Genomic DNA, 22627 nt, shown 5'->3' with positions numbered 1-22627 from the left:
TTATTTATTAGGACGAATTATTAATATTTATGTAGGTATACCATGATTGATACTTTTGGAGTCGGTGCAGGCAAACTTTACATGTTTCATAATCTTGGCACCGACATTTTTTTAGCAGTGACAGCAGTAACAACACTAACAACCACTAAAAGGAAGGCATTTTTCTTACTAGGTAGCGCTATTTTTTGCTAAACGCCCCCACTTCGGCTAAGTCTGTCAAGACTGTCAACGTCAGTGTCAAGCAAGGTGACACGTCGCGTCGTTTGTTTACTTTCGTTTTTAATTAAATTATTTATTTAAATATAAGAAAGCTTGTGTTCATTTTAACTTTAACCGTGTGCTCTCGTTATAAACATTTCATGTTAATATGTCAAAAAATAAGCAAGCATCCCCGCCTTCTCAAAGTAATAAAATGTAAGTGAAACAGTTAACGGTGTTCTACATTGTTTCTAAAATCTCTTTTGAGCTTACATGACTAGTTTTTAATATTTTCAAATATTTGGAAGGCCAGGTAAATAGTAGATAGCGCTCCGGACCAGTCTACATAGCATAGTTTATGTGATAAAAGTAGTAACTTGTGGTCTCGACTCAACTAACATACTCGCCCTGTTAACACAATTCTGCTCAAATATTACTGAATAAAATATTGTCTTTAAATAATCACTATCTCTAATTGATGACTCCTACAGATGTAGAAATAATTTCTTTTATTTATAGTTGGTGGATTACATTCGGCATATTGTGTGGAGCTACATTCCTGACAAGATACTACAAAGTACTGGAACCAGATCATGTTTGGTATGATAAAATTTTATTTTTACCTAGCATTTAGACTGGGACAATGTTTCCATGGTCCTTTTTCAACAGCAACATTCAATTTCTAATGTTTTTAATGTTTACAGCTGGGATGAAACTCATTTTGGCAAAATGGCTAGCTGGTACATTAACAGAACCTTCTTCTTTGATGTTCATCCTCCACTTGGGAAGGTAATATTATTTTAACATTAATTTAATACATATACTATTTACATTTGATTCATTTCCTAGTATTCAATTGCCACATTAACTCATATACTAATACTGACATTATTAGCAGTATTTCTACTAAGTTACTTAGTTCATTTGTATTTTAAAATTAAACTTAATTTATAGATGCTTATTGCCCTGTCTGGAAAGCTGACAGGCTATGATGGAACATTCCCTTTTGAGAAACCAGGAGACAAATATGAGGGGGCCAGATATGAAGGAATGAGAATGGTAAGACCTAAACATATATTATTTCAATTAGAATCTTATAAATAAATGACATAAATTAAAGTTTCTTTGTAACTAATTACCAACTGATCTAAATTACAATTTTTATTTTCAGTTTTGTACAACATTAGGTGCTTTAGTCATTCCATTGACATTTCTTACAATATGGGAAATGACAAAATCATTAGATTCTACTTTCATAGGGACCATGTTGTTGTTGTGTGGTAAGTTTCATAAACAAAATGCACATAGAATTCATCATGAACATTTAAAATTCTTTAAACATACCTAATTGTTGTTTTTCTTTGCAGATGTTGGTTTTTTAACACTGAATAGATACATTTTATTAGACCCAATATTATTATTTTTCATGAGTTGTTCTATCTATGTAGCTTTTAAGGTGAGTTTATTAAAACACGTTTATTGCTTCTCATATTTTGTAGAGTCCCTATAATGCAAATGATTAAATAAATAAATAATTAATTAGGTACCTATAAAATTGTCTATAGTTCAGAAGAACTTTAGTTGTGATCGTCAAAGTTACCTTCTTTCTATTGATACAAATGCAATGTTTTTATTCAACTGTTCTACTTGTTATTTTACCCACAGGTGCGCAGTTTGACAGATGATGGTCTGGAGCCGTTCTCCCCTCACATGATAATCTGGCAGTTGTTCCTGGGTACAGCATTGGCCTGTACCATATCTGTCAAGTTTGTAGGACTATTCGTTGTGCTTTTTGTTGGACTGAGGACCATTGCTGACCTATGGAATATTCTTGGCCAATTGGACAAGCCTGTTGTAAGTATTAAGGCGTAAAAAGTTATTTTCTAACTGCTATACAATATGAAATGAATCACTGGTTTAATAAGATATACTGTGGACATGTATTGCGTCATTAGCTTCTTAGATGATTGTCATTTATAAATCAAGATACTCCATCTATGGGCCTAAAACTTCAGTATAATTTTATTTTTCAGAGTCTGACTGTGAAGCATTTATTTGCCAGAAGTATAACACTAATATTGTGGCCAGCTGTGCTATATATGTTCTTCTTTTGGATCCACCTGACTGTTCTTAGTAAAAGGTAAGTTGCAGGCTTTCAGTAGCCAAATATGCCAATGTAGGGATTCTTTAAATGAGCTATTAAACTGCGACGAAGTTATGACGTCACTATTTCGCGATCTCAACTTGCTATTTATTGTTTTCAAAGCTACTAAAAATTAAAAACTCGGATTTCAGGGCCATAATGTTTTTTTAATCTAAGAATTTATGAATGGTTTCAAATACCCATTACCCAGTTTAAAAAGTATTCAAAATCTTTTTTTTTTCTTTATCTGCTACCAAAAAACAGTGGCAACGGCGACGGCTTCTACTCATCCGGTTTCCAAGCGCGGCTGGAAGGCAACAGTCTGCACAACGCCAGTGCGCCGCGAGTCGTAGCTTACGGAGCCGCTATTACGTTGAAGAACCACCGCACTGGAGGTGGTTACCTGCACTCGCACTACCATCTGTACCCAGCTGGGATTGGGGCGAGGCAGCAGCAGGTATGTAACTAGACATCATCATCAATAGACGCAACAGTTAAAAATTTATGTTCGTAGCAATAAAAATAACCATTTTCCTTCTGAATCAAAACATTTTTTAATTTTTAAGAATTTCTAGTGACTTTCTCTTTTCAATACAGATCACAACCTACACGCACAAAGACGACAACAACCGTTGGATCATAAAGCCGTACGACAAGGAACAAGTTGATGGTGTGGTGATAGTGCGCAGCGGGGACTTGGTGCGGCTGACGCACGCGGCTACCGGCCGCAACTTACACTCGCACCGGGAGAAAGCGCCGCTCACCACCAAGTTCTGGCAGGTCACTGGCTACGGAGAGGTTAGTGCAAGTCTACAGTCCTATCAACTTAAGCTGAGAATTGCATTTGTGTGAGTGATCGCCAAAAGTACCGTTAGTAAAACACATACAAATAAAATTAATGTTTTATTAAAAGGAAGTCTATAAAACACTTGCTACCAATTGGGCCGATGTAACGACACTTGACACATCCTTTTAAATAAATAAATAAATAAAAACAGGTCCTCGCTCAGCATATGCCAAGGCACGAAGTACCTCGACGCTGATATTCTGCGAGCACCGTTTATAGAGAGGGCGTCCAGCCAGCCTTATAAAATACAACAAAAAGACAAACTTTATAAAATTACAAAATAAAAACAGACTAAAAACTTTTCGTTCACACCTTTAAAATACGTATTCAATTTGCATAAAATTTCTTTCACTTGGCTGCTTATTGGATTTCGTACAGGAAATTCACTTACAGTAGGAGCCATTTCACTAATATTTGGAACACAATTACATAAAATTACACGTATCTGCTACCAGTACCGGGGGTGAAGTGAAGTATGTGAGCGACAAGGAAGCGGTGCGTGGCGGACGCGCCGCGCTTCAGGCAGCTTGCTATAATAAACCATGCGCGGGACGCTCCGCGCTTCAAGCCGATTGCCACTCTAAACTATCGGTGTGCACTCACACAAATGCAATTCTCAGCTTAAGTTGAGAGGACTGTACCAGCGACCAGTAACAAGTGACGGTGTGGCGATAGTGCGCAGCGGGGACTTTAGTGCGGCTGACGCACGCGGTAACCGGCCGCAACTTACACTCGCACCGGGAGTAGGCGCCGCTCACCACCAAGTTCTGGCAGGTCACGGGCTACGGAGAGGTTAGTGCGAGTCTACCAGCGACCAGTAACAAGTGACGGTGTGGTGATAGTGCGCAGCGAGGACTTAGAGCGACTGACTCATGCAGCTACCGGTTGCAACTTACACTCGCAGCGGGAGAAGGCGCCGCTCACCACCAAGTTCTGGCAGGTCACGGGCTACGGAGAGGTTAGTACGAGTCTATCAGCGACCAGTAACAAGTGACGGTGTGGTGATAGTGCGCAGCGAGGACTTAGAGCGACTGACTCATGCAGCTACCGGTTGCAACTTACACTCGCAGCGGGAGAAGGCGCCGCTCACCACCAAGTTCTGGCAGGTCACGGGCTACGGAGAGGTTAGTACGAGTCTATCAGCGACCAGTAACAAGTGACGGTGTGGTGATAGTGCGCAGCGGGGACTTAGAGCGACTGACGCACGCGGCTACCAGCCGCAGCTTACACTCGCACCGGGAGAAGGCGCCGCTCACCACCAAGAAGTTCTGGCAGGTCACGGGCTACGGAGAGGTTAGTGCGAGTCTATCAGCGACCAGTAACAAGTGACGGTGTGGTGATAGTGCGCAGCGGGGACTTAGAGCGACTGACGCACGCGGCTACCAGCCGCAGCTTACACTCGCACCGGGAGAAGGCGCCGCTCACCACCAAGAAGTTCTGGCAGGTCACTGGCTATGGAGAGGTTAGTGTGAGTCTACCAGCGACCAGTAAGAAGTGACGGTGTGGTGATAGTGCGCAGCGGGGACTTAGTGCGGCTGACGCACGCGGCTACCGGTCGCAACTTACACTCGTACCGGGAGAAGGCGCCGCTCGCCACCAAGTGCTGACAGGTCACGGGCTACGGAGAGGTTAGTGCAAAACCCAAGGATCCCAACGAGTCCTCAGTCACTAGGGTCCTCGACCACTAGACATAGAAAGACCCGTGGCGGCGTCGCTTGCTTTGGTGAAAGAATTTCTAACTCGCAGTCTCGTCAAAATAGACTGGCGGCACGGTCCGGTTCTAATGGCTAGGCCCTACCCCTCTGGCGGGGAGAGCCCCTCTGATTGATTTTGTATCTCACATATTTTGTTTGCGATTTAATGAACAATTTTTTTGGTTGTTAATAGAATGGGATTGGAGATGCGAACGACGTGTGGAAGGTAGTAATCACGGGAGGGAAAGACGGCGACGAGGTGCAGACGGTTAGGAGCAAACTCATGTTCGTGCATTATTTGCAGGTACGGCTGCCTGTCTTTACAACTTATTTATTCTATAAACCATCGGTAGATATTTATTCATGCGTAAACTAACGTCTAAAAAAATTATTTTTAGTACCTACCTAAAGTTTTCCACATTTCGCTAAACATAGAGACATTACCTACACAAAAATTTAGACATAAGATTTTGAAACGACACGGTTGAAAGGGTTTTAAATTTTGTTACTTATTAGGGGCGCCTTTTTTAATACTTATGAATTATTGTGACCTTTGTTGACCAGAGCTGTTTGAGACACACTCTATCATTAACCCCTCTAGAACCTTCTGTAACTAATGGTTACAGTCAAAGCTCACTATCGACTACCAGCTTTCCTTTCACACAGGCATGCGCTCTAACAACGAGCGGCAGGCAGCTGCCTAAGTGGGGCTACGAACAGCAAGAGGTGGCCTGCAATCCCAACTTGAGGGACAAAAACGCTCTGTGGAACGTTGAAGACAACGTCTTTGAGGACTGTGAGTAGCTTCTTAACCAGGGTGTCCACATTCTGGAAAGTCAGGGAAAGTCAGGGAAAAGTCAGGGAAGCTCATAGCAGTCAGGGAAAGTCAGTGAAATAGAGGGGTCACCTGGAAAGTCAGGGAAACATTGAGATTTTGTCTACCAAAACACTGTTTGTCTCCCGAAATTTCCCAGTGATTGTAAAATGAGGGATTTAATTAATTTATGCTCTAGAAAGACCTTTGATCTTGACTATCGAAGCATTTTTTTTTCAGGTTTGGAGTGATCTACATTATGACTTTGTTTTTAGTCATGATTATATTACTCCTTTTTAGTTTTTTATCTAATGAAGTGGATTGATCTAAATTATGACATAATTTTGTTCATAATTAGATTACTTTCATATAGTTTTTTTTTTCAGGATTAGAGTGATCTATGTTATGATTTTTTTTGTCATAACTAGATTACTCCTTTTTGTTTTAATAGTTGTACTTTTTTGTTTCAGTAAAATGATATATTTTCTATTGTCGATGTGAAAGTGCAACTTATAACTTATGTTTATTTGTATTTTTTTTATAATTATTAATTGATTTGATTATTGAGTGCAGACTAGTGAGCAGTTCACTGTGAGTGCTATAAATACAGGGTGGAAACGATAAGTGATCTCATTCGATTATTTCTAAACTACACAAGATATTGAAAAACTGCTTACTGATCTTGAAAGTGCTTCACGAGCTCTTTCAAACGATATCAGTAATAGGTTACAGAATTAACTGGATCTATCCGAAAAGTCAACGTGTCCCAAAATTCAAGGATAAGCCGGCGCCGCAGGATGGTCATAGTCATGACTACTTTAGGAAAAATAAGGAAAAAAATCTATCTCAATTATTTTTTAAGTTCCACAATAAATAACGAAATTCTTCGAATATTGACACCCCTTATGATATTTTACATTACCACGACTACCATTTTTTAAATATTTCTGTTTTTTTGTTTGTATCGGCAACTTAAGTAGTGTTGCTGTCCACCCCAACTCTTAAAACCCCCAGAATCCTTGCAGTTTTTACACAAAAGTTAATCAAAATATTTTATTTCCTTAAAATTTTGAACGATTTTTACTTTCACTCCACTTTGACTCATCGTTTTGTAAAAAAAAGTATGAACACTACTGCGGCAAGTTTTTTATAAAGTTGACGCAACTATCCAAGATTCCAAAATGGTATAATACTCTTAAAAGTCTAGTCGCAAAAAAGATATGCGTACCATTTTTACAAGCACTTCGCTTGTTAGTTATCTTGCAACTGAATTTAAAACCAGTTCTCCTCAACCGATTGAGCTGAAATTTGGTATACTTATGTAAGTACGATGAAAATGCAATATTATGGTACCATTGAGCTGAAACTGGAGGTGGCCACAGGAACTTCTAAACGAAACGGCGGAATTGCATCTAGTTTGGGTTCGTTGGATTTGTCTTTTAGAGCACTTTAGTGCTAGATGATGTCCAGGGTCGTGATGATGAAGTCAATTATAATTTTCAAACGAAGTCAAGCATGTTTTTAAAAGTTTTTTTTTTATTACAACTTTATTTTAAACTTTTTAGTTGTTTCTCAATCTCATGGCCTAAGTGCTCGGGAAGACAAATCCAACGAACCCAAACTCGATAAGCTTCCGCCGTTTCGTTTAGGACTTCCTATGGCCAGCTCCTGCCACCTCTTGACTTCATCATCAGGACCCTGGACATCATCTAGCACTAAAGTGCTCGAAAAGACAAGTCCAACGAACCCAAACTAGATGCAATTCCGCCGTTTCGTTAAGAGTTCCTATCTCAATGTCTCTCTGACTCTGACTCCATCCAGCTCAATGGTACCATAATATTGCATTGTCATCGTACTTACACAAGTATACCAAATTTCAGCTCAATTGATTAAGGAGAACTGGTTTTAAATTCAGTTGTAAGATTTATCCCATACTAACTAACAAGCGAAGTGCTTGTAAAAATGGTACGCATATCTTTTTTGCGACTAGGTTTCTTAGAGTACCATTTTGGAATCTTGGATAGTTGCGTCAACTTTAAAAAAACTTGCCGCAGTAGTGTTCATACTTTTTTTTTACAAAACGATGAGTCAAAGTGGAGTGAAAGTAAAAATCGTTCAAAATTTTAAGGAAATAAAATATTTTGATTAACTTTTGTGTAAAATCTGCAAGGATTCTGGGGGTTTTAAGAGTTGGGGTGAACAGCAGCACTACTTAAGTTGCCGATATAAACAGAAAACCAGGAATAATTGAAAAATTGTGGTCGTGGTAATGTAAAATATCATAAGGGGTGTCAATTTTCGTTGAATTTCATAATTTATTGTGTAAGTTAAAAAATAATTGAGATAGATTTTTTTCCTTATTTTTCCTTAAGTCCTGTGGCGTCGGCTTATCCTTAAATTTTGGGACACGTTGTATACATAGTTGGTCAGGGAATTTTGAAAAAATTGTCAGGGAAAGTCAGGGAAAAGTCAGGGAATTTTTTCGAACATTTGCAGTGGACACCCTGTTAACTCAAAATTAAAATGTATTTATTACAGCGTATAGCGGCTATAGCGCATTATAGTTCTTTCAACCCGTCTAGCCAATGTGGGGGACTACTGGCTTAATCCTCCATTTGCCTCTGGTAAAATGGAGAAGCTCGTCCTACTGTAATGGAGACTAAACACTTCTGAATCATATCTAAAACCTCGCTAACAATATGATGTAACATAAAACCATCCCACACTGCTTAACTACCCCAGGAAACTGCTCTCATAAGCGCTAGACTTGTAATTTAATACTGCTTAAGAACAGGAATTCGTGTTTATTACTTTTAAACGCGTCTAAAGTAAACAATTTACATTCGAAATTTTTATACAAGACTCATCATCCTGTTTATGATTCATATGATACTGTCGTCCCTTTGTTTGTTTTAATCTTCAATTTGATAAAACGAAACTATACAGAAGGGTCAAAGGCTGACTTCAAGTAAGTGTACGATGTCCAGAATAAAATGTCTTGGTTCAGTCTAGCACAGCATGTCTGTCTGTATTTAGTAGCTGTAATTCATGCTAAGCGGGTACTCCTTTGGCAGAAAAGATAGATAACTATTATCTTTTTATTAGTAAGTTTTTAAATAATTTGTTTTACTACTTTTATCTTATTCTTTCAGTGCCAAAAATGAGTTTCGAAGCGTATGCTTCTGGCTTCGTGGAGCGATTCCTGGAGTCTCACGCAGTAATGCTGCAGGGTAATGCGGGGCTGAAACCTAAAGAGGGCGAGGTCACCTCCCGGCCTTGGCAGTGGCCTATCAACTATAGGGTAAGAAAGTCCAAAACACTTAAGGGTCGTGAAAAAATGTTAGCTAAAACAACGTAATAAACTTAAAAATGTCGATGGGTAACCCAATGTCGCCGTAGCTTAGTGGTTAGAGCAGTCGCCCGACAAGCAAAAGGTCGTGGATTAATTCCCACCTGAGACATATCACTGACGCGATAACACCGATAGTTCTTTTACTCTAACCACAGATGTTCAAATGATTTTCATCAATGCATAGAATATTGTGATGACATCATAGTGATTTCAGCGTATTAAACAGTAATGTACTTATTTATTATTTTTACCACAAAAAACCCATGGAGCTTAAGCTACATTATGCCTAATCATTGTGTCATTTTAATTTTCATTCCTAATTTTATGACGAGGACCTACATTGGATGTCATTAGAACTGAGTCACATAAACACGTATTATATTTTAAAATTATCGAAATTCGCAGAATATTATGAGTATGTCACACACACAATTACATAAATGAGTAGGTAATTGGTTTTTACCGCTACAATGTAATGTTATAGAGACAATGCCTACAGATGTGCCAGTGGTGTATTGAGTTATTGACCTTGTGACAATTAAGAAAGCATCAGAAATGGTTGACTGGAAGCGCATATCTTGCATATCTCGTTGACGAAACATTCACTTGTAAAGAAAAGTTTAATCCCACCAAAAACATTCTGTAAAAAACTAGCCAAGTCTCGATGGAGCTGCTTGTTTATCTCTAAAAAGTAATGAAATCTAGACAAAGTCGCGCCAAGTCTATGGTTCCTTACTGCGATTTCTTTATTATTATAGTTAATGTTGTGTGACTTGGCCGTTGAACAATCTTTATTAAGATAATCATACAATAAGTATTATTGAAATACGCAGCTTTATTAAGCCTACAATTGACTGGTTATTGAATCAACGTTTTCCAAGTGGCAATTTTCCATCGCCAATGGGTAGCGGTTCTGGCGACAGATTGGTGCAATGGTGTCATGGATTACCTGGTTTTGTACCCTTCAACGGCCAAGTCACACAACATTAACTATAATAATAAAGAAATCGCAGTAAGGAACCATAGACTTGGCGCGACTTTGTCTAGATTTCATTACTTTTTAGAGATAAACAAGCAGCTCCATCGAGACTTGGCTAGTTTTTTACAGAATGTTTTTGGTGGGATTTCACTTCTTTTTGTAGAAAGTGGCAAAATTATTTAACGTCGTCGTTTTATCGAAATTTTTTACGATATTAAACACAAATAAACTCAACGACCTTTAAAATGGACAACGAATCAGAATTGTTTTAATAACATAACCCTAGCGAACCTTACAATATAATAAACGAAATCAACGAAATGCAAATTACACAACATTCAACTTAATCGACGGGGGGCTCTAGAAAGGAAAAATATCTGGACACCGCTTGCTAGTGCTAGCGCCATCTAGCGGTGAGCGATACAGGCGAATACCACGGTGCCAGAGTAGTATTTATTATGAATGTGGTGTTACTCCAGATCTTCGATTTTCCTAGTTTTTATAGTTTTCCCTTTATGTGGCCATTAAACCCTAACTCTGTACCAAATTTCAGCTCTCTGAGTTTATGGGAAGTACTAGTTCTATTTTGATGATTATCAGTGAGTGAGTGTCGTAAATGCGAAACTTTGCTTTCGCTTAACTTCGGAACTAAATGACCAACAGACTTGAAATTTTGGATTTTAAGTACGTGATTATAGCTTACTAGATGACGAAAATTTCTGCGTTCTGGTCTTATCCAGAGGTTCTCAAATAGGGGCCTGAAAATGCGGCGAAATGGTTCCAGTAAAGGATGGTACGGCAGTGTTTGCTTCGCGCTCGACTTGGCGGGGGCACTGCCGTGCCCCCAGATAACATTGGATGTCATTAGAACTGAGTCACATAAACACGTATTATATTTTAAAATTATCGAAATTCGCAGAATATTATGAGTATGTCACACACACAATTACATAAATGAGTAGGTAATTGGTTTTTACCGCTACAATGTAATGTTATAGAGACAATGCCTACAGATGTGCCAGTGGTGTATTGAGTTATTGACCTTGTGACAATTAAGAAAGCATCAGAAATGGTTGACTGGAAGCGCATATCTTGCATATCTCGTTGACGAAACATTCACTTGTAAAGAAAAGTTTAATATTATGATCGATTTAAAACGGTCTTTTCTCCATTCGAATAGGGTCAGTTCTTCTCCGGCAGCGCTCACAGGATCTACCTGCTGGGCAACCCTGTGGTGTGGTGGACTAACTTGGTGTTCCTGGCTGTATTCTTCGTTATTTACATCGTCAACGCAGTCAGGCAGAAAAGAGCGGAGGCTCTTGGCATACGTGTTTTGGGTAAGAAAAGTCATATTTACGTTAATAATAGGTATGAATAAATAAGTATATGAATATAATAAAAAGTGGAATTTCCATGTCGTTCGTTTCAACTAAATGCCGTCGGCTACTAGACAAATGTCACGGATTTCCGCAGTGATCGGTCCTGCGCTGCCCGCATCCAGGTGCTTTAGAGACCTTAACAAGACCTTTGGTCCAATGAGTGGAAGCGGAGCTCCCTACACAATTTCCAATCCGTGGTCACCACTCGAGAAATTTTCTGCTCAATTTGTTGGCAGAGAAGTTCTCGAGTAGCAGTGACGTTGTTTAGTACGATTTTGGAAATTTTCTAATTAAAACTTTTTGTAAAACAGATTCAGGTGCAGCGAGGGCAAGCAAGATGCAGGTTCTTCTCAACGCGGCGGGCTGGTCTGTCGCGGGCTGGGCGCTGCACTACGTTCCGTTCTGGGCGATGGGACGCGTGCTATACTTCCACCACTACTTCCCCGCGCTCGTCTTCAGTTCCATGCTCACTGGTGAGGCTAACGTTTTTCCCTACGGGACATTCGATAATTACAGCTGATTGTGTGGTCCCAACAGTTCGACGTTTGGTTTTCTATTAGAACAATAAGATGACGCCGTAAGCGGCTAAGATAAAAAATATGCCAACATGAGGCCTATAGGTAGGCCATATCCTCTAGTAAATTGGAGAGATTCGTGTTCCTAAAGTGGTTACTAAATGATGATGATGATGATACACCACCAGGTTAGACGGCTGTTAAAGGAAAGTGTTTCAGCCCAGTCTGAAATCCATCCGGTAGATTTACAATACAATTAGGAAATTATTCTGCAGAACATTGTTGCAAACTTCTAAACCAGTTCTTCGTTCACAGGTATCCTCACGGAATACTTGCTGAGCAGCATCGGAAGCTACTTGAACGCAGAGCTGGGCAGAACACTGTACCACTGCATCGTCGGCCTGGTTATATCCACGACGGTCTACAGCTTCTATCTATTCTCTCCGCTGGCGTACGGGATGACCGGGCCGCTCGCAAGCGAACCCAACTCCACCATGACTGGCCTGAAGTGGCTCGACTCCTGGGAGTTCTAAACATTACTGATTGTCATTTGTCACAACTTTGAAGTTCTAATCATCACTTACTGTCACAACTAAAGACTGAATGTTTATAATAATCTACTCAATTTATGCCAACTTTTGAGAAAGCCACTGTATGTATGTAGCTTTTTGCGTATTTAATGTTTATAGGCTCTTCCTCAATATAAAAATGTGGTTAAAAGTCAACGCCATGCCACGCATAGAGTTTGAGAAGCTAGAAATTATAAAGGACACCACAGACACCACGCTCTCGACTGTTGTTTGTGATAATGAGTATGGCAACTTTTTGACGATACGTAAAGATGAAATTTAATGTAATATATGTAGCTAAAAAAGTATACTTGTCTCAAACTGTCTGTATTAACATTCCTTTGACGACTGCCATACATGGCAGCAAACTTTATGTCTCTCTCTTTTCTAATCTATAATTAAATACACCGCATGCATTTAATAGTAATTATCGTCTATGAAATCATAGATAGTTTTGAAATATTACACCTAGTTCAATAATACTCATTTAATTGTACATATAAGGAACCCTTTGTTTCCGCTATAACTCATAAAAAAAAAGGTAACCCTTAGTTACAGTACTTACAGTGTTACTGATCGGTTTTTTTCCCAATGTGTCAGTGTTACATTAAATGGTGTAACTCAACGGGAACAAAAGAAGGTAACAATCCTAGAATCTCTTGATGGAATTGATATTTTATTATGATAATTAAGAAATAGATGTTTTATATTCATTTACTAAATTATATTTTTATGAAAAATTTACATATTGATTGTCGTTATTTTTAATGCCTAATTGTATTCCGTCCATTAGTCCTAAGCTTACTTTTATTATATTATTTTTACAAATACAAGAGTTTACTTTGATACTATTTATGTTCATTTTATTTCTTCGCCCATTATGTTAAATAGGGTAACAACTGCCAAAAGTATGATATATGAAAGTTGGTTGGTATAGCCTGACCAGGAACATAAAAACCCTCGCCATGTTGCGGAAAACTAATGGTACTAATTTCTTTTAATGGCAACAGTAACTGAAAACTTCATTGTCATGTCACCTTGCATGTCAGTCTATTGCTGTCAAAGTGTAAACAAACATTATTTTAAATGTGCGCAATTGATTTTGTGAATTAAATTGCTAAAATCTTTTTATAGTCGTGAAAGAAAAGTGGTTTACAATGTGTTAAAGTGTTTGTCGAAGAGAAATACTAAGGGTTCGGACAATATTTTCATTGAATAATGTTTCCGACAAAGGTTGTCAAATTGACTGACATGTTTATCGCATAGTACAGTCCACTATAAAAATTAGCTGTGGTTTGTTTCAACTACCTATTTTAAAATTTTTTGTCACTTTCTAAGTGTTGAATTTTATGGAATTGGGAAAGAAGTACCGAGTTTGAAGCGTTCATGAGCAAACATTGCAGTTGAATATTCAAGTTCTGAATTTGATTATTGATGAATAATAAAATAAATCCTACTAGCTCGATTGATGATTTCATTTAATTTATTTAAACCAGGTTACCTATAATAATATTTTTTCGTTAATTTATGAAAATATCAAATTAGCCCGTAATCCTGATACATAAAGTTAGCCTATTAATTAACACAGGTACGACTGTACTCAGTGTTGCACTATCAAATGCAATTGACGCGCCTCTATGCCAGGGTTTTTATGTTCCTGGTCAGGCTATACTCTTTTATATCAATAGAAAATAAAACCGTCAGTCTTTTATTGCATGTAGTAAACCCAACAACCTGTGCTTCCAACAATAGTACAATAGTTTACTATTGGCTCCGTGCACGATTACAGCGCCAACTAGCGTCCACAACTTTGTGGGCTCTGTCACATTGACATTTAGGTCGTATATTTGTGAAAAAATATCGAAATGAAAAAATAACAAATATTTTCAACTAATAAATTGTTGTGATACCACGATTTGGGTGGAAAAAAGGTTTTGAAATCATTTTGGTCATTCAAATCAAATGAGGTAAGTCCAAAAAGTGTGTTTAATTTTGATTGTGTCAGGGTTTGTTTACTTCATTTACAGTTGTAGTTTTACAGTAAAACAAAAAGAAAAAGCTACTTTAACGGTTTCATTATATAACAGTAAATATATTTAAATGTTTCTGTATCGCTAGTAATAAATTAAATATCGTTTTCAGATCGAAATGAGTATCGTTTTGAAGACCGGGTTTGTGAGAGTTACAATATCAAATTCCAACCACAAACCGTATTTAAAGGAAAGTTGTTGGTATTGGCTGGACAAGTCCGAGATGTAGAAGAATTAAGAACAAAACAAGGGCAGAGTTCAATAATTCACGCTCTCATCATAAAGCAAACATCTGTGCACAACAACTTCTGTGACTCATTTTTGTACTACCACGTTGTATAGTTTAGTTATTTCCAAATTGTAAACGGCTATTAAAACAGCCCTATCGAAATACAGTCCACTCTTTTATTTAAGTTCCCAGTAGGACCCTTTTCATGCGATTAATTAATGATATTAAAATGTATTATGTAGAATCGCTTTGCCATTGACAGATACATCTGATGACAGAGCTAACATTATTTCTACTTTTGACCACCATGAGCGCTGCGATAGATTATGTCCCCCCCACCTAGTACTTCGCACCCAGCGAATAGCTACTAATGAAAAATGCTACCACAAGCAATAAGTAGTGTAGTGTAGCAGGTTCCAATGCAGGTTCCTACAGCAAAAAATATCTTTAAGGTTTCATGAAAATCGTATATCCTAAATCATACAATACGATTTAGGACTTAGGTCTTTATACTTCAGAATTCAGAAGAACTGTGATTTAGTTTTCAGCAGCTAAATAACGTTAACAAGCTCTTTTTTTACACCCTGTATATTTATATGAATGGTGTGCAACATCAGTATGCAACCATGACCTTTGCGAATCATGGTACAGTATCATAGTTATTAGGAATTATGCTGTGCTATTTTGACCAATGGTATTTACAGGTTACAGGTCAATGCTCCAATCATGAACTTTTTGACAGTCATCGTAATTCAAGGGTTACCAGTTCCAAAATATGAATTTCATCATTTAACAAACAGCATATGATTAAGTGCCTTGTTTCGCATCAACATTATAGATGATGGGATTAAGGGAAACTATGTGGCACTTAAAAGCTGTACTATGAGTTTTACAACATAAATGTTCTGTGAACTGTACAATGGATCTGGCAACATTTTTTTTTTGAAATTGGTATTTTGTTATTTGTAGCTTAAAATACCAAAGTATTAATTTGGAGAACTGTACCTAACTGTAAATTTTGTACACAAAAATATTAATTAACATCAATTAAAGTTTTGCTAGTAAAATCAATACTATGTGTAATGAATGAATTATAAAATTATATTCCTTTGCCTCAACTTTGTAGCTGGCCACTTGCACGGTCCGAGGCATTTGACATAAAAAAATATAAATTACAAATGGCGTTTACGTAGAATAGACAGATGTGTTCACGGCCACGATGGGCGATGATTCTTTGATATTACGAGAAGATGGTTATATTCATATGAACTTTCCTGTTACTTCTTTAACGTATCATAGTAATTTAAATATAATATTGGTGAAGACTCTCGTTGGTGGTGTACACGTTTTGGATGTGAACTCTGGTGTGATACTCCAGTCTTCTTTCCTGTCAGCAGCGGGTAAGTTTAGACGCTATTGGTCCTCTGACAAAAGATTGGTGCTCCATAATCAGTGTTTTTATCCAGTTTTCTCGTGTATCAAGATATAGGTTATCGTATTTTTGGATGAGTGATGATCGACAAAGAGATCGTTTCCGTGTCCTACATTGTTCTGCTGACAGTTGACAATAAACAAGTCGAATTGCACCGGATCGTGTTGTGGTTCTAGACGAGGGCGGCGCGCTAGGCGTCGAGTACGCGCCGGGTGCGGACCGGGTTTTTCTGTGGGACAGCAGCGGCGTGGGCGCTCGCACCGACTACAATGGGGTGCTCCTGCTGCACACGGCCCTGCAACGCCCGCTGCCCTCCTCGCAGCCCGACAAAATAATTCGCATTGAACTCGTTTTGTCTGAGGTTCGTATCTTAGCTCATTCTATTCACACCTCATTTCTCTTGTGATTGCATTTTCTGCCTACTGTTTGTACTATGATAATGTCAAGTTTATCTGTTTGGTAGAGACTTAAATTTTGCATACTGTGAGAAGAAACATTGTTAAGTGATTCACATGCATTATTCATTCAAATTGGTTTCCAATAGTTTTCATATTGTAGTTTCACAAACACAATTGGATTCAATACAGTTTTCCTAAAATGAACAAGGATAAAATTGCGAAATGTGATGTAAGATATTGATCGAACATTGAAACGCAACATATTGATTGAAACTTATTAATATCGCAATATGTTCATAATTAGTCGGAGAACTAAGTTATTGATGTTTATTTACATTATCTTTACATTGTACAAAGATTTTTTGTTTTCTGTTTAATTTTCTGTTAGATTTATCTGGATTAGCAAGCAATATGAAGTTGATAGATGATATTCTATGTAGGTAGTATACCTACCTACATATACTTTTTATTTTTTTTACTAGATGAGAATATCTTAATGTTATTATCAGGGTAAATATTATATCAACCCTATCATTATTATTAATGCATTATATTTTTCTTGTTTTCATTTATATGGATCTACATAACATGGAGAGTGAACTATTGGTGTAGCTCACTTTGAGTACAAGCATTGAAGTTCTTATTCACTCTACGGTGGAAATATTTTAAACTTTATGAAGTGGTTCTTTTTGTGAGATATTCAATTAATCATGAATATTAGAAAGATTCCGAGGTTGTTTTTATAAAATAAATAATTTATTGTTTTCTTTAGTTTCATATTGAAATGTTTTACTGTGTGTTTGCACAAATTGCTTATCCAATTAGTTTCTGATCGTGAGTAATTTAGCTTATTGATTCATATTTGATTTTAATTGAACACATCTTTAATTTACACTTAGAAGATTATGATTTAAATATAAGCAGTAATATACCCCTTTACATTAAATATTTACATTAAGAACATATAGCTTCTCTACAAGAACTAAAATATACAGATTGTAAGAAATAGTTGATTTCTCAATAATTGATCCACTTATCTGAATTTAATAATCAACTCTTTTATTCTGAAAATATAAGCTTTTTCATTTCTCAATCTGTAATAAGAATAGACAAAGTTTATGGGTACTGTAAACTCCTTCTATTATTGCCAGAGTGATTTAGTGCAGTTTATTTTTAGGTTTTTGGAGTTTATTCTCATTAGTGATTATTTAAAGTAAAAATAACTAGATTCCACTGGTTTTCATCAAGAAGCATTATAACTCATCATTGTTTCAGTTATTACTGAACTAGGGGCAGTACACCCTATGTAAACAATGTTGTTATTATATTACAAACACTTCCGATTTTTATCATAACAACATAAAGACTAGGTCATCATATTGAGGTTCGCTTCAAACAATGTGGAAGCATTACTATTAAGTTTCATATGACATAATAATTCACAGTGGTGACTAATGTGCGGGTAGCTAATTGCATTGCATTGTGTTGTTATTGATGAAAGGTTTTAATGATTCAATTAGATTTCTCTGTTACAAACTTTATTTTTATACTGATCTTTATAAACTACTAGCTGTGCCCGCGACTTCGTACGCGTGAAAACCCGTTTTCGCAACATTTTTCATTATTGCTCTGCTGCTATTGATCGTAGCGTGATGTTGTAGCCTATAGCCATCCTCGATAAATGGGCTATCTAACACTGAAAGAATTTTTCAAATCGGACCAGTAGTTCCGGAGATTAGCGCGTTCAAGTAAACAAACAAACAAACAAACTCTTCAGCTTTATATTAGTATTAGATTAAGTTGTACTATTTTAGTAGTACTTGTATTATGATAGTGTTTGATTATGAGTCATAATCACGTATAGACAATAGGATCTAATTTGAATACAGGATATGCTGAGTTTATTTTTGAGGGAAAGCAGTACATGAATATTGTATTAGGGTTAATCTATTAATATCACTTGCTAATTTTTAACTGTGAGAGATAGATAGACAGTCATAAGTTTGGTGAAAGTGCAAACATACAGTGATAACTCATATTTATATTTTGCTATTCCAAAGATCAAAGTTTAAATAATATACTTGGTTGTTTTACTTAGTTTTTATTTAGATAGTACATTCAATCTTGTTAACTATTCATTTACAATATATCAACAATTAAAATGCCTTTTAAGCTATTATTGAATTTTATCAGCATCAGTAGATGTGCCAAACAATGTTTAACTATATTTTAATTGTAATCGTTTTAAAATACTAATAATATTTTAGTTGTAAATGTATTGTATTTGAGAATTTTATTCTACATTGTCCTTTTTGTAAAAAGGCAACATAGTGACACATAAATTAAAAAATTACAGAAGTGAATCAACACTGATGTACTTTTCCAGTGCATAATGCATATGTTAAAAATAATGGATTGTTCCAGGCTGTTCTCCTGTACCAGTGTCTGGAGAGCCTAGACGCTCACTCGATTGAGGGCCTATCGGACTTCATCACTGAACTCAAGAACGCCATAGATGCCGAGCCTGTTCGTAAGGGCGTGAAGGCGCAAAAGGTAAGATTTTTTTTTATGTTCTATCATTCATCATCATCATCATTTCAGCCACAGGATGTCCACTGCTGAACATAGGCCTTCCCCAATGATTACTTTATCGCCCAGTTGGTAATGGTCTGCATCCAGCGCCTTTCTGTTATATTTATTAGATCTTTGGGTCACCTTGTAGGTGGACGTCCTACACTGTGTTCCATTATTATGTAAAAGTAATTAAGAGTGAAACTAGGCACATGAACATTGAGTTAGGGCTGACTTACTTATTTATCATCAAACAAATACTATGCTGCTTATGTTTATATGATGGATGAATAAATGTATTAAAGTTGTGCAATGTGATTAATGTTTGGTGTTTATAGGACATTACAATCTAATCTTCAAATGAAAAAAAAAAGGATACATGTGCATTGGAAAGTACATTATTTTATGATAAAATCTAATGCTTCATGATATTATTTTGCCATATCTATTGATTGGCTGTCAGGATCTCGTAGTGTTGTTGATCGATAGACAAAATGTATATTATGAGCATACAACGCATTTTATTTCCATTTCTTACTTCTATATTTCTAGAAACACGAGATTATGTGGCGAAATATAGTTTTTTAACACAATTTATTTACAGGGTTCCTAAATTGAAGTAATTCAATATGTTTTTTTAGTTAGTAGATTATATTGTGCAGGAATTTCATTTCATAAATATAGGGCGTGGCAAAGGGAATGGCAGGCATTCGTTTTATTTTAGGGTTGAAGCAAGTTCTTGATACAAAGTGAAGATTTGAGAAAACAGTACTTACTCATTTAGTGTAATTTGTCAAACATTGTTGCACATGATTTTGTGTTTTTTTATCGGCAAAAAATCTAATCAATTTCGATCCTTAGTATCAAATTATCAATACTAGGCTACTAGTCTATATCCACATCTTATAAGAATCCAATATGGATAGGACTGTAAGTTTTTTTTTAGTTGTGGCAATCCTTTGTTATTGTATTTCATTATCCAGCAATGGATATATTTAGCGTAAACTGAAACGTAAAATCCAAATTTGTCTGCAGTGGAGCACAGTCATCATCCGACTGCCGCAGTCGACAGTCCGCTTGGTGACCACCGGAGTAGTCCAGGAGTTAAAAGGCCAGAACCGACGGATTCCGGCCCTCGCTATCGCCTCGGCCGTCGGCCAGCGGGCCAACGAGCTGGTACCCTGCTCCCGGGATGAGGAGACCAGGCCGTTGATGTACTCTGAGGCTGAAAGGAAAGAGACTTTCAAACGATGGCCTCATATGGATTACAAGTGAGTTGAATTGTTGTAATACTTAGGCCCAGAACAGACGGTCAAACGCAACTGCAACGAAACTGCAACTTGTGATGATTCTGATGATTGAAACTGAAACTGAAAGTTTCAAACTGGTCGCGTCATGTGTGGTCTCTCAACAGACGCTATGGCAGAAACTTAGATGCAACTCAAAAGTAACTAGCAATCGCAGTTTCGTTGCAGTTGCGTTTCACCGTCTGTTCTGGGCCTTAGAAGCTGACTCGTTACGGCAGCTTTATTTAGAAACATCTTTGTGTACCCATAGCATTCTGTGGCGTCTTCTGTGTGTGTAAGTTGTCTTATAAATGAACTAGTTCACCTGATCTTTCTCAAAAATTCACCTACTTAGCTCACATACCGTTCTGGATGTATTTATATTGCATGAGGCTACAACTTCGTGGTCGTAAAGAAATCGTATTTTCAACCGACTTCAAAAAAAGGAGGAGGTTCTCAATTCGACCCGTATGTTTTTTTTTCTATGTTTGTTACGCGATAACTCCGTCAATTACGAACCGATTTGAACAAATCTTTTTTCGGCGTATAGGTAATAATACCTCAAGGGTGGTCCCATTTAAATTTAATAATAAAAAAAACAACTCCTAAGGGTGGAAAATTGGGGATGAACTTTTTATACGCAATATCTCCGCCGATTATGAACCAATTTGAACGATTATTTTTTTGTTGAATAGGTATTATCAAAATATTTGGTTTTTTTTTGTGTTCACGCATTTGAAGTCGGTTATGTTTTTTTAAAAAAGTTATTTTTAAGACAACTGAGCTTTAAAAATTGTAATCTACCAATCAATTGAAGTACTAGTTGAACGAGACGAAAATATCTTATTTTATGCGTAAAATAAAAACATCTTTATTCCCAGTTGCCTAAAGTTCATTTTTCCACCAGATGGGCGTTACCCGCGCGTATGGCGCAAGCAGGCTTCTACCACCAGCCCACACCTAGCGGCGACGACCGTGCTATGTGCTTCACCTGCCTGGTGTGTCTAGTCTGCTGGGAGAAGTCCGACGAGCCCTGGGTGGAGCACGAGCGCCACTCGCCCAACTGCCCCTTTGTACGGGGCGAATATACGCACAACGTGCCCATATCAGTAAGTGTTGAGCAACTTTAAGAGCGCTTCAGTTAGGTGATTTAGCAGCGCGACAGATGCGATGCCGCAATATTTTTGACAGCGGATGCCTGCCTTCACAATATAAAAACGCTACTTCTGTCGCCCTAATGTGGAAGCGGCCTTGCTGGCAGATAATGCCTTGTGGCATTAATTTCGCCTTATGTAATAATTTATATGGCATTGTTCTTCTTATTTTCTCTAGCCCTTTTTCCCATTATTACCAATTTATATGGCATTAAAGATTAAATAAATATTCGAGAGGTTAAAGCTTTTTTGACTTCGGGACATTCGCTAAGTTACAGATTTGATCAGATTTGCTCCCTCTAAGTTATTTTAAACCAAAGAATCAAAGTTTGTGACCCTTTTAATAAAATGTGCTAGCTTGAAACAACTTAAGAATTTGCTATTACGCTTTACACTGTTTTAAAATCTATACAGTGTGCACATTCATAATATGGTAAAACACCTTTGTATACCTACGTGGCTTTAAAGATGTCTCTTGTGTATTTCATTCCTTACTTATTTCTGTTTAGTGTGGTATTCTGATGATATATTGAAAAATATTTTTGGTGTTGATCATGAATGAAAAATCATCGAGATAAAAATAAACAAATGTTGTCCAGGTCACAAACGCCACAGCTTGCGCCGTCCCGAGTCCGAACGTGACCATAGTGTCTAAAGGCAACACGGGGGAGCTGATCGCCGCGGGAACTTCCGACGGCAAGGTCAACATCTGGCGCTTTGAGTGCGGCCTGCGGTTGGCCAAGTTCATCCACCTGTCGCCCTACGACTCGATCTTCAGCGGTATACTCAGCACGGACTGCAATAAAGTCTGGTCGGCGAGTATAGAGAAAGATACCTGTAAGTGTTTATTAGTAGTATTGTTTTATAGGTCTACGCTTAACTCGTCAGTGCCTGAGTAATGGAGCGGCACGGGAGGAGTGACATTGACATATTATGACGTGACAGAACATAAAAATCTAAACTTTAGATATTTGCATATTTGAAGTCTCACTAACGTTCGACGTCCCAAAAACACCCTCCCGTGCTGTTGCTCCTAT

The 22627-nt window shown here is 37.5% G+C and overlaps 2 protein-coding genes and 1 long non-coding RNA gene across 3 annotated transcripts in view; all 3 read left to right on the top strand.

Moving 5' to 3' along the window:
* Nucleotides 1-245: 245 nt before the first annotated feature.
* On the top strand, nucleotides 246-13341 carry LOC135080728 (protein O-mannosyl-transferase 2). Its single transcript, XM_063975441.1, has 16 exons — nucleotides 246-414; nucleotides 718-798; nucleotides 903-987; nucleotides 1153-1257; nucleotides 1370-1478; nucleotides 1566-1654; nucleotides 1864-2052; nucleotides 2232-2338; nucleotides 2606-2798; nucleotides 2939-3139; nucleotides 5076-5186; nucleotides 5549-5678; nucleotides 8849-8997; nucleotides 11208-11364; nucleotides 11718-11879; nucleotides 12237-13341. The coding sequence occupies exons 1-16, from the start codon at nucleotides 368-370 to the stop codon at nucleotides 12452-12454; spliced, it is 2133 nt and encodes a 710-aa protein (XP_063831511.1). The 5' UTR covers nucleotides 246-367; the 3' UTR covers nucleotides 12455-13341.
* Nucleotides 13342-14257: 916 nt separating this feature from the next.
* On the top strand, nucleotides 14258-14915 carry LOC135080430 (uncharacterized). Its single transcript, XR_010259010.1, has 2 exons — nucleotides 14258-14457; nucleotides 14633-14915. It is a non-coding gene; the product is annotated as an uncharacterized LOC135080430 (long non-coding RNA).
* Nucleotides 14916-15913: 998 nt separating this feature from the next.
* The window catches only part of LOC135080900 (baculoviral IAP repeat-containing protein 6), a 74787-nt gene continuing 68073 nt past the window's right edge, over nucleotides 15914-22627 (top strand). The window contains exons 1-6 of the mRNA XM_063975630.1: nucleotides 15914-16149; nucleotides 16358-16542; nucleotides 19004-19132; nucleotides 20186-20421; nucleotides 21344-21545; nucleotides 22190-22427. Of these exons, the coding sequence (XP_063831700.1) occupies nucleotides 15969-16149; nucleotides 16358-16542; nucleotides 19004-19132; nucleotides 20186-20421; nucleotides 21344-21545; nucleotides 22190-22427 (1171 nt within the window). The 5' untranslated portion in view covers nucleotides 15914-15968. The remainder of the gene's footprint in view (nucleotides 16150-16357; nucleotides 16543-19003; nucleotides 19133-20185; nucleotides 20422-21343; nucleotides 21546-22189; nucleotides 22428-22627) is intronic.

The sequence above is a fragment of the Ostrinia nubilalis genome, chromosome 18, assembly GCF_963855985.1.
Source record: "Ostrinia nubilalis chromosome 18, ilOstNubi1.1, whole genome shotgun sequence".
Lineage (NCBI taxonomy): Eukaryota > Metazoa > Arthropoda > Insecta > Lepidoptera > Crambidae > Ostrinia > Ostrinia nubilalis.
This window is presented reverse-complemented; position numbering and strand designations above follow the sequence as displayed.

Excerpts from the sequence above, each read along its gene's own strand:
- LOC135080728 (XM_063975441.1), top strand. The coding sequence starts at position 368 with ATGTCAAAAAATAAGCAAGCATCCCCGCCTTCTCAAAGTAATAAAAT. Across the intron at positions 1,655-1,863 it reads CTATCTATGTAGCTTTTAAG|GTGCGCAGTTTGACAGATGA; the intron begins GTGAGTTTATTA and ends TTTTACCCACAG. Across the intron at positions 11,365-11,717 it reads TCTTGGCATACGTGTTTTGG|ATTCAGGTGCAGCGAGGGCA; the intron begins GTAAGAAAAGTC and ends TTTGTAAAACAG.